Genomic DNA, 11,452 nt, shown 5'->3' on the forward strand with positions numbered 1-11,452 from the left:
TCAGGTATATCCATTGCCACTGTTACTCACGCTAATCCTCCAGATTTTTCTATTGTTGCACGATCTCCAAAACCCACCATTGTTGCTGGTGGTGCTCGACTTCCACTCACCCGGGCGTCTCTACTCCGGATGGGACAATTGCCTCTTTCTGCCGATCGTGGAGATGCGAACCTAGAGTCCTCTGTTCAAAACATGATTCGGATTGCCTTGACTGATGCTGTGACACCTTTGAGCACTACCATTGATGCCTTAGCGGCAAGAATAGCGGTGTGCGAACATAACCAAGGGGCCATAGAGGAGGTGACAAATTTAAAAGCTGCCATTGATAAACTACGAAATGATATAGACCACATGAAGTCCACCGAGGTATCCATGGTCTTTGGAACAGTAGAGACTCCAGATATGCCCGAAGTACCTCTGTTCACCACAGGGCGTGGAGATGGAAGGGAGCATATAGCCTATCCTGAACCAAAGGCAGAAACTGACGAAGAAATGTTTGAGAAAGTTACAGCGGACGACATAGCCGAGACTGAAGAAATCATGATAAATTTTGTTATGGAAGTTTCTTTAGCACAGTCTCCTGCTACGGGATCCAGTGGAGCTGGTTCTTTTAGTGGTCATTCCAGATACTGATGCCCAGACAGATGGAGCGACATATTAGCCAGGATTACCTCTTTACCTCCCTCTTTTCTTTCTTTACTTTGCCTTAAGGATTCTGTATTACTTACATTTGAGGACAAACTGTTTTTTATTTGTGGTGGGTTGAGGCTCACCTTTTGTGTGCTATTTGTGATTTGTGTTTTATATACATTTAGGTTGCCTGTTTATAATTGTATTAATAACTGCTTTTGTTATTGTTTGAGCTTATGGTTCTCTTTTAGGTTTACTTGCGAAATGAGCTTGACCCTTCCGAAAATTTTTGAATTTTTTACACATTTTTGCCACCCCTCATGAGTTGAATGTGGTTGTTCTTTTGCAAATAAATTTAGGGCTCGGTTTTGATTAATACCGATGACTTGAATAGTGCTCTCAATTGAACGAACATGAATGTATGGCTACGATGAGGCCAAATGAAGTTGCATAGACAATATGTGAACTCTTTGCATCTCGTTGTGACTAGCCATTTATCGAATTGATTCTCTTGTTATGACCGTTGGACACTAGCGAAAGTGTGTAGTCTATCTTAACTTAAGTGTCGATACCTTGTGTGATTAGCTTGCTTTGAACCATGTGTTTGATTGATTTAGAAAGGTGTCGTCTTGATATAATCTTAGGCAACATTAAAGAGTGTGAGCCAAATTTGACATATACCTCTTTTGTGGCCTACCCGTGAGTGTGTGAAACTCTTTTTGAACACACTTTGAGCCTTACCTCTCTTTGGAATATCCTTGATGAACCCTAGACCTCACTTGACCCACTACCTATAATCCTCTTAATTTGTGGTTTAGTGAATAACCAACTTAGGCCAAAAGCCTAAGTTGGGGGTGTGGTGAAAAGGAAAAGGAGAAGTCAAAAAGTGCAGGAAAAGTCCCCCTTAACCCATGGTGTTGCAGAATAGTGGAAACCCCTTCAATTCAAACAATACATTAACCGAAGCCACCTCCTTGGTCCTCAATTTAAGGACCTGTCGATCTAATATGGCAACTGGAGTTACCTCATAGAACAAATCCTTTGTGATCTGAACTTCCTCAACTGGGACAACTCGATAAGGGTCTCTTAAGCACTTTCGTAGCATTGATACATGGAATACTGGATGAACAGATTCTAGCCCCGAAGGCAATTTTAACTCATAATCCACTTGTCCTAGCGTCCGAAGGATCTGGTATGGCCCAATGAATCTTGGTCTAAGCTTGCCTTTCTTGCCAAATCTCATAACACCTTTCATAGGCGAGACTTTTAAGAATACCCAGTCATCGACACAAAACTCTAAGTCCCTTCGTCGCACATCTGAGTATTACTTCTGTCGACTTTGAGGTATTATCAACCTCTCCCAAATGAGCTTAACCTGCTCCATTGATGTACTAGGTCAGGTCCAACCAACCCTGACTCACCTACCTCGAACCATCCAATGGGGGATCTATATTTCCGCCCATACAAAACCTCATAAGGTGTCATCCTGATGCTAGAATGATAACTATTATTGTATGCGAACTCAATAAGAGGTAAGTGGTCATCCTAACTTCCATTAAAGTCCAAAATGCATGCTCGTAGCATGTCCTCAAGTGTTAAAATAATGTGTTCAGCTTGGCCATCTGTCTGAGGGTGCAAGGCGGTACTGAGATTAACTTGTGTCCCTAATCTTTTCTGGAAAGACTTCCAGAAGTTAGCAGTAAATTGTGCTCCTTGATCTAAGATAATAGATATTGGAATGCCATGCAACCTAAAAATCTCTCGAATGTAAAGCCCTGTATAATCTTCAGCTGTGAAAGTAGTCTTGACTGGTAGAAATGGGCTAATTTTGTTAGTCTGTCAACAATTCCCCAAATAGAGTCATACTTACGACGCGAACGAGGTATCCCAGTAACAAAATCCATATTAATTGCTTCCCACTTCCACAAAGGAATGGCTATCTCCTGGACTAGCCCAGCGGGTTTTTGGTGCTCAACCTTCACCTGTTGGCAATTATGACAATGTGTCACAAACTCAGCAACATCCTTATTCATCCTGTGCCACCAATAGATATCCTTAATATCATGGTACATCTTCATCGATCCAGGGTGAATAGAATAACGAGAATGATGTGCCTCTTCCATAATATGATGTCAATGCCCTGCAACATCTGGAATACACAATCGACAACTATATTTGAGGACTCCATCTCCTACTATATCAAATGCTACAAACTGCTGAACCTGAGCCTTGTCTCTGAGTTGCTCTAAGCTAGGATCCTCATGTTGCCATGCTTTTACCTCCACAACTAGAGATGATATAGTTGGGTCCTGAATTATGGCCCCACTATCATCTGCCTCTAACAATCTGACTCCCAAGCTAGCTAACTGATGAAACTCTCGTGCTAGCTCACAGTTCTCAACACTTAAATAGGATAAAATACCCATAGATCTTCGACTGAGGGCATCGGCTTCCACATTCGCCTTTCCTAGATGATATAAAATATCAACGTCGTAGTCATTGAGTAACTTAAGCCATCAATGTTGTCGCAGATTTAACTCATTTTATCTAAAGATATATTGAAGGATTTTATGATCTGTGAAAATGTCAACATGAATGCCATACAAATAGTGTCTCTAGATCTTTAATGCATGCACAACTCCAGCCAACTCTAATTCGTGGGTCGGAAAGTTCTTCTCATGCTTCCTCAACTTCCTTGAAGCATATGTGATAACCTTACCATGTCGCATTAGAACACATCCCAACCCAACACCAGAAGCATCACACTACACCGCATAACCTTGTGAACCCTCTGGCATTGCTAGAACAGGTGATGATATCAACATGTCCTTTAGCTCCTGGAAACTATGCTCGCAAGCCTCAGTCCACTGGAACTTAGCTACTTTTTGAGTCAGCTTCTTTAATTGTATTGAAGGTTAAGAAAAAACCTCTACAAACCTTCTATAGTACCCAGCTAACCCTAAGAAACTACGAACCTCGGTCGGAATCATAGGTTTGGGCCAAGTTTTAATTGCCTCAATCTTTTGTGTATCAATCGCAATGCCTGCATCTGATACAATATGGCCTAACAAAGCTACAGAGTTCAACCAAAAATCACACTTAGAAAAGTTTGCATAATGTTCTCGATCTCGAAGAACCTGAAGGACTGCACGGAGATGATTTGAATGCTCAGCTTTTGAACATGAATACACCAAAATATCATCAATAAATATAATCACAAACAAGTCTAGATACAACCTGAATATACTATTCATCATGTCCATGAACACTGCGGGGGCATTAGTTAATCCAAAAGACATTACCAAGAACTCAAAGTGTACATATCTAGTTCTAAACGCTATCTTTGGAACGTCTTTCTCCCGAACTCGTATCTGATGGTACCCTAATCTTAAATCAATCTTTGAGAAGCACTCAACACCTTGTAACTGATCAAACAAGTCATCGATCCTCGGAAGGGGATACTTATTCTTTATAGTCGCCTTATTCAGCTGTCGATAATCGATACACATTCTTAGTGAGCCATCTTTATTCCTCACAAATAACACTGGCGCATCCCATGGTGAAGACTAGGTCTGATAAAGCCTTTATCCAGCATGTCTTTCAGCTGATCTTTCAATTCCTTTAGCTCAGTAGGAGCCATTCTATAAGGAGGGATATATATGGGTTGTGTACCTGGTAGCATATCGATAGAAAAGTCAATTTCTCGTTTAGGAGGGATACCACAGAGCTCGTCTAGAAATACATCTAGAAACTCATTAACTACAAGAATAGACTGAAGAGTTGGTGGTTCTGTATCTATATCATGAACGCGAACAAGATGATAAATACAACTCTTAGTGATCATCCTCCTCGCCTTAAGACAGGAAATAAACCTACCTTCCGGCGTTGTTGTATCACCTTTTCATTCCAGAACTACCTCTCCTAGAAAGTGAAATCTAACAATCTTTGTCTGACACTCAACATTAGTATAACAAGACGCTAACCAGTACATACCCATAATGACGTAGAAATCAACCATCTCTAACTCTACTAGGTTTACAGCGGTCTGAGGATCAATAATTTCTACCGTGCAACCTCGATAGACTCTCTTGTCAATAATAGACTCAAAAACTGGTGTAGATACAGTAAAGGGTCGATGTAATGACTCTGCTACTATACATACCTTTCCCGCAATAAATGGGGTAACATAAGATAGAGTAGATCCAGGATCTATCAAAGCATAAACACAATGAGAGAAAACGGTTAAGGCACTTGTCACAATATCTGGTGATGACTCTGAGACCTGTCGGCCGGCTAGTGAAGAATATGTACGGTTCTGGCCACTACTAGAACTAGGTGCTCCCTCTCTACCTCTGTCTCTGCCTCTGCCTCTACTTGTTGAAGTCTGGTGTCCACGCCCTGTAGACTATGCTGATGAGGAGGAACCTATACTGACCCGCCTGACCTATGGTCGAGCAGTTCCTCCACCCATTCCCCTGCTGTCAACAATAATAACAACTTGTGGAACCCTGCCTGCACCTCCCAAAATGCATCCTACCATAAGTAGCGCAATGCGGTGGTGTTGTCCTAGCCTGGCCTAAGCCTCTCTGCTGCTGAGAGTCTGATGCTCGTGGACCCTCACCTGGGCCTGACTGTCCCTGACGATCAAAACTACTACCCTAGAACTGATATGGTGGAGGTCTAGGTGGCCTACTAGAATATCGAGGTCTGGGACCACCCTGAAAATCTCTATGTGAACAAGCGAGCCTATCCCTCTTCTATCTCTGTATCGACCCTCTCAGTCATAAACTGTAGATGTTGACGATCCTTTATGCCTTGTGCAAACTTCTGAATTCGTGAGATATTCATATTATCATTTATTGCAGTGGTAGAACAAGCGTCGGTATAGTCTGAGTCAATCCCTCCCACAAATCTACGCACCCTGTCATGCATCGTATCACAAAATGTTGGTGCATATCTAGCCAATGAATCAAATCTCAGCCCGTACTCTCGAATACTCATGCTGCCCTGTCGGAGGTTCAGAAACTGGTCCACCCGGCCATCCCTAATCTCTCGAGGCAAATAGTAATCTATGAAAGCTTCTGCAAAGCTATCCCAAGTGGGTAGAGATGCATCTTTTGCCCTAGATCTTTCCCAGCTTTCGTACTAAAATACTGCAACGTCACACAATCAAAATGATGCTAACTCAACTGACTCAGTCACTGAGGCACGCATGACTCTGAAGATCCTATGAAGCTGATCAACAAAGTGATGAGGGTCCTCTCTGTGATATGTCCCTGTATACTATGGAGGATTCAAGTCAAGAAATTCACGAACTCTCGAACTTCCGGGCCTTTCAGAAGGTCCGACAAAATCTGGCGCAATTGGTTGGTACTCTGCAGCTACTAACTATGCTAAGATACATACTGCACTCTTGATATCCTAGTCAGATGGAATAACAGGAACTAGATGTGGTACTGTTGGTGGAGTCGGGTGTCCTGTAGCCCACGGAAGCTCCTAAAGCGGTGGAGAAGTAATAGGGGGTTAAGAAGATGTATCCCATTGGGTCTCACAATGGGCTACCTCCACCTGTGGTACATTGCCAGTGCCCTCGCATGCAGCTGTGTTTAGCCCCAGGTTAGTTGTGGACACCAGCCATCTCTATCTGCGTACAAATATCAATTATAAGCCAAAAACCTCAACACTTAACGCACCGATCTATAGCACGAGGTGAGAAAAAGAAGTATAGTAATTCTAACATGCCCGGTAGCTTCTTGCTTATCGAATTTTGTACATAACACATTTATAATCAAGACTCTACTAGACACGGCCTGCAGACTCCCTAGGATACGACGTTGCTCTAATACCAAGTTTGTCACGCCCCAAACTCAAGAGGAGCAACTGGCTCCTAATGCCAGAACTCAAGCCCAAGCTGACCCTACTGAACCATTTGCTACTAGCGCATGGCAGCCACTCGCAATAAAGAAAACAAACAAGTATATCTCGACTTAAAATTAAGCCCTCGACCGGCAAGGCCCTTGTCAACAGATCTATAAAGGAAACAACTACTCCCAAGAGTTCGTATAAAGAAATAACCAACTAGCACAGAAGTCCTGATTGGGCCGTTGAGGCCACCATGCTCTCTATAGTGAAACTGAAAGCAGGTATATATCAATACAATACACCAAACAACTAACAAGAAGCAGCAAACCAACAAACTAGGCCAGCATGGCCATAACGTAGTTGTACACCCCACACACTAGTCTGCAAGTCTCTAAGAGTAGTAATGATTGGCGGGACAGGGCCCCAACCTACCCATAAAAATATATACAACAAAAGCTAACAAACATCCTAACTCTAGCAGCTCCGAAGGAAAGGGGCTAGCCAACCAGATAGAAGTCAATCTTGCTGCTGAGTAAGTCTACTGGGTCATCTGTCGGGTCTTGCATACATGAATGCAGCGGCCCCAGGTAATGGGGCGTCAGTACAAAATAATGTACAGAGTATGAAAGGCTATAGACTAAATGACTAAGTATCATAATATACCAAAAGCAATCATGTAAGGAAATCAAATTTATATAAGCATGCTAACCCACTACTGAATCTGAAAAATACATTAATGATCAAACAGCAACCTACCCAAGCCACCATAAGCTCGGTAGATACAAAAAACATACCACCTACCTAGACCCCATAAGCCCAGAAGGTGCCAAATCAATCTACATAACCCTATCGGTTGCCCCTTGTCTTTGTAACAAGTCACATAGCACTTTTTGTCAAAGATATAGCCCCGTAGGCAGCGCATAGCCCTCTTAGGAAACATCATAGCTCTGTGGGTTGTACGTCGCCATCTTTTGCATCACATAGCCCTGTAGGCAACATATAGCCCTCTTTGTCGTCAAAATGGCCCCGTAGGTAACACATAACACTCTTTGGCATCAATATACCCCTTTGGGCAACACATAGCCCTCTTAGGCAATAACATAGTCATATTAGACAACATCATATCCCCCATAGGCAGTTCATAGCTCAACATATAATCACAATAGCCCCAAGGGCGACAACAAACAATTGAATAAGCTAAAGGTGAGCAATTTAGCTAGAAGCAATATATATATATATATATAATTTCCAAGTCGTTCCTAACTCAGGGACGTTCTTAATAGATTATGAGTCCCTATAATGAGGGTTTATAACCACTCAATCAAACAACCATTCACAATTAGATCTACAAGATCACTAACATTAACTACCCTACTATATCACTCCCAAGCTCTAAGGAAATATGCCGAACGAACGGAATAGTCTTAAAATACCTTTTCTGTATAATTTATGCTAAAAATACCTCTGTCCACACCACTACAACACTAAAAAAATGGTAAAATCAATCAGTAATTAAAAACAAGAATTACTATGACAATCGATACGGATTCCTATCGTAAATTACTATCCAAGACCTAAGGTATCCATAAACTAATAAAAGATGGTTCCTCCCTTTTTTTACACGCCCAAAACACTTGAATAAAATCAAACCACTGAAAAAACTCTGCTGCCACAGCCTCCACGGAGCTACACCGATCAATTCACCATGAAAACTATACCGAAAGAACGAGCTCACGAAGTAGGGAAATTTTTTATAAGGAGCCAAGAAGAGATTTTGAACATACAAGGATGATTTGAGGAGAATTTCACTGATTTTCATGGGTTTCGTACGAGTTTGAATGAAGAAAAATGAAGATGATGCTATCTTATAAGCTTCCACCAACTTAGGGGATCCACCTCACCTGCTTGCTTACGCAGTCACGCGAAAACGCGAATATCTCTCTATTCTAAAGTTGTATGAACAAACCGTTTGATGCGTTGGAAACTAGACTCATAGAACATTAATTTAATGGGTCGTGGGCCCCATAAATATTTATCTATTGGGAGAAAACTTCCAAGACATTTGACCTAAATTTCAGAGAAATCTTTAAAAGGGAACTTACGATAACTTTCGTCAACTTTTATTTTGCGACTTACCTTACTTCAAAACTTGAGATACAACCCTTGAACACTTAAAATATGACATACCACATCATTCTTAATGTATTAATCACCCTCTTTTTCTTTCAACGAAGGTACAAGTTAATTAGACGTTTTAATAAGTCGGGGTGTTACATCCTTCCCCCCTTAGAAACATTCGTCCTCGAATGAAAAGTCTTAGTCACACGATTATGTCCGTAGGAGTTGCCAAAGTATAGGAAAAGTATCCTTTGTGAATGTGACTATACAGAACCTGAAACACAGAAATTCTAATCTAGGCGTCTCACAGGATGGCATAAATAGCTAAGCACTTCAACTCCGCATTAACAGTGCTAGCAAAAATATAACGACAACAACCATAATAAGAAGCAATAATATAAAAAATTAGGTTGGTATCTTACCTTACTTCACTAATATAAACTGATATGTTATCACCCTGGGGTACAAAACAAGTGAGGATATTTGGACTCATCCCATCCTCAGCTTCCCAGGTCACCTATTCTCTAATCTTGTTTCTCCACAATACATTAATCGAAGCCACCTCCTTGGTCCTAAATTTAAGGACCTGTCGATCTAATATGGCAACTGGAGTTACCTCATAGGACAAATCCTTTGTGATCTGAACTTTCTCAACTGGACAACCCGATAAGGGTCTCCTACGCACTTCCGTAGCATCGATACATGGAATACTGGATGAACAGATTCTAGCCCCGAAGGCAATTTTAACTCATAAGCCACTTGTCCTAGCGTCCGAAGGATCTGGTATGGCCCAATGAATCTTGGTCTAAGCTTGCCATTCTTGCCAAATCTCATAACACCTTTTATAGACGAGACTTTTAAGAATACCCAGTCATCGACACAAAACTCAAAGTCCCTTCGTCGCACATCTGAGTATTACTTATGTCGACTTTGAGCTATTAGCAACCTCTCCCAAATGAGCTTAACCTGCTTCACTGTTTGATGTACTAGGTCAGGTCCAACCAACCCTGACTCACCTACCTCGAACCATCCAATGGGGGATCTATATTTCCGCCCATACAAAGCCTCATAATGTGGCATCCCGATGCTAGAATGATAACTATTATTCTATGCGAACTCAATAAGAGGTAAAGTGGTCATCCTAACTTCCATTAAAGTCCAACATGCATGCTCGTAGCATGTCCTCAAGTGTTAAAATAGTGCGTTCATCTTGGCCATCTGTCTGAGGGTGCAAGGCGGTACTGAGATTAACCTGTGTCCCTAATCCTTTCTGGAAAGACTTCAAGAAGTTAGCAGTAAATTGTGCTCCTTGATCTAAGATAATAGATATTGGGACGCCATGCAACCTAAAAATCTCTCAGATGTAAAGCCCTGTATAATCTTCAGCTATGAAAGTAGTCTTGACTGGTAGAAATGGGCTGGTTTTGTTAGTCTGTCAACAATTACCCAAATAGATTCAAACTTACGACGCGAACGAGGTAACCCAGTAACAAAATCCATATTAATTGCTTCCCACTTCCACAAAGGAATGGCTATCTCCTGGACTAGCCCAACGGGTTTTTGGTGCTCAACCTTCACCTGTTGTCAGTTTGGACAATGTGCCACAAACTCAACAATGTCGTTCTTCATCCCGGGCCATCAATAGATCTCCTTAATATCATGGTACATCTTCATCGAACCATGGTGAATAGAATAACGGGAATGATGTATCTCTTCCATAATATGATGTCAATGCCCTGCAACATCCGGAACACACAATCGACCACTATATCTGAGGGCTCCATCTCCTGCTATATCAAATTCTACAGACTTCTGATCCTGAGCCTTGGCTCAGAGCTGATCTAAGCTAGGGTCCTCATGTTGCCGTGCTTTTACCTCCACAACTAGAGATGATGCAGTTCTGTCCTAAATTATGACCCCACTATTGTCTGCCTCTAACAATCTGATTCCCAAGCTAGCTAACTGATGAAGCTCTCATGCTAGCTCACACTTCTCAACACTTAAATAGGATAAAATACCCATAGATCTTAGACTGAGGGCATCGACTACCACATTCTCCTTTCCTAGATTATATAAAATATTAACGTCGTAGTCTTTGAGTAACTCAAGCCATCAACGTTGTCGCAGATTTATCTCCATTTGTCTAAAGATATATTGAAGGCTTTTATGATCTGTGAAGATGTCAACATGAACGCTATACAAATAGTGTCTTTAGATCTTTAATGCATGCACAACTCCAGCCAACTCTAATTCGTGGGTCAGATAGTTCTTCTCAAGCTTCCTCAACTGCCTTGAAGCATATGTGATAACCTTACCACGTTGCATTAGAACACATCCCAACCCAACACCAGAAGTATCACAGTACACCGCATAGCCTTCTGAACCCTCTGTCATTGCTAGAACTGGTGCTGATGTCAACATTTCCTTTAGCTCCTGGAAACTATGCTCGCAAGCCTCAGTCCAATGGGAAATAGCTACTTTTTGAGTCAGCTTCGTTAATGGTGTTGAAAGTGAAGAAAACCCCTCTACAAACCTTCTATAGTACCCAGCTAACCCTAAGAAACTACAAACCTCAATCTTTTGTGTGTTAACCGTAATGCCTGCATTTGATACAATATGGCATAAGAAAGCTACGGAGTTCAACCAGAACTCACACTTAGAAAACTTTGCATAAAGTTCTCGATCTCGAAGAACCTGAAGGACTTCTCGGAGATGATTTGCATGCTCAGCTTTTGAACGTGAATACACCAAAAATATACATCAATAAATACAATCACAAACAAGTCTAGAATACAAACCTGAATATACTATTCATCAGGTCCATGAACACTGTTGGTGCATT

The 11,452-nt window shown here is 41.6% G+C and overlaps 1 protein-coding gene across 1 annotated transcript; it reads right to left on the reverse strand.

The window, feature by feature from the left end:
• Nucleotides 1-2,175: 2,175 nt before the first annotated feature.
• Nucleotides 2,176-11,031, reverse strand: LOC107059508 (uncharacterized). The gene is made up of 6 exons (XM_015306075.1): nt 10,926-11,031; nt 4,624-4,839; nt 4,303-4,425; nt 2,770-3,097; nt 2,613-2,664; nt 2,176-2,466 (listed from the first exon to the last, which is right to left on the reverse strand). The coding sequence occupies exons 1-6, from the start codon at nt 11,029-11,031 to the stop codon at nt 2,176-2,178; spliced, it is 1,116 nt and encodes a 371-aa protein (XP_015161561.1).
• Between the last annotated feature and the right edge of the window lie 421 nt (nt 11,032-11,452).

The sequence above is a fragment of the Solanum tuberosum genome, unplaced genomic scaffold, assembly GCF_000226075.1.
Source record: "Solanum tuberosum cultivar DM 1-3 516 R44 unplaced genomic scaffold, SolTub_3.0 scf00022, whole genome shotgun sequence".
Lineage (NCBI taxonomy): Eukaryota > Viridiplantae > Streptophyta > Magnoliopsida > Solanales > Solanaceae > Solanum > Solanum tuberosum.

Bases quoted from the DNA above. Each gene is read 5' to 3' on its own strand.
- LOC107059508 (XM_015306075.1), bottom strand. From the start codon at position 11,031: ATGTTGACATCAGCACCAGTTCTAGCAATGACAGAGGGTTCAGAAGGC. The intron at 4,426-4,623 runs GTATGTACTGGT...TTCATGATATAG, and splicing joins TGATTTCTACGTCATTATGG to ATACAGAACCACCAACTCTT. The intron at 2,665-2,769 runs GCATTGACATCA...TTGGTGGCACAG, and splicing joins TGTATTCCAGATGTTGCAGG to GATGAATAAGGATGTTGCTG.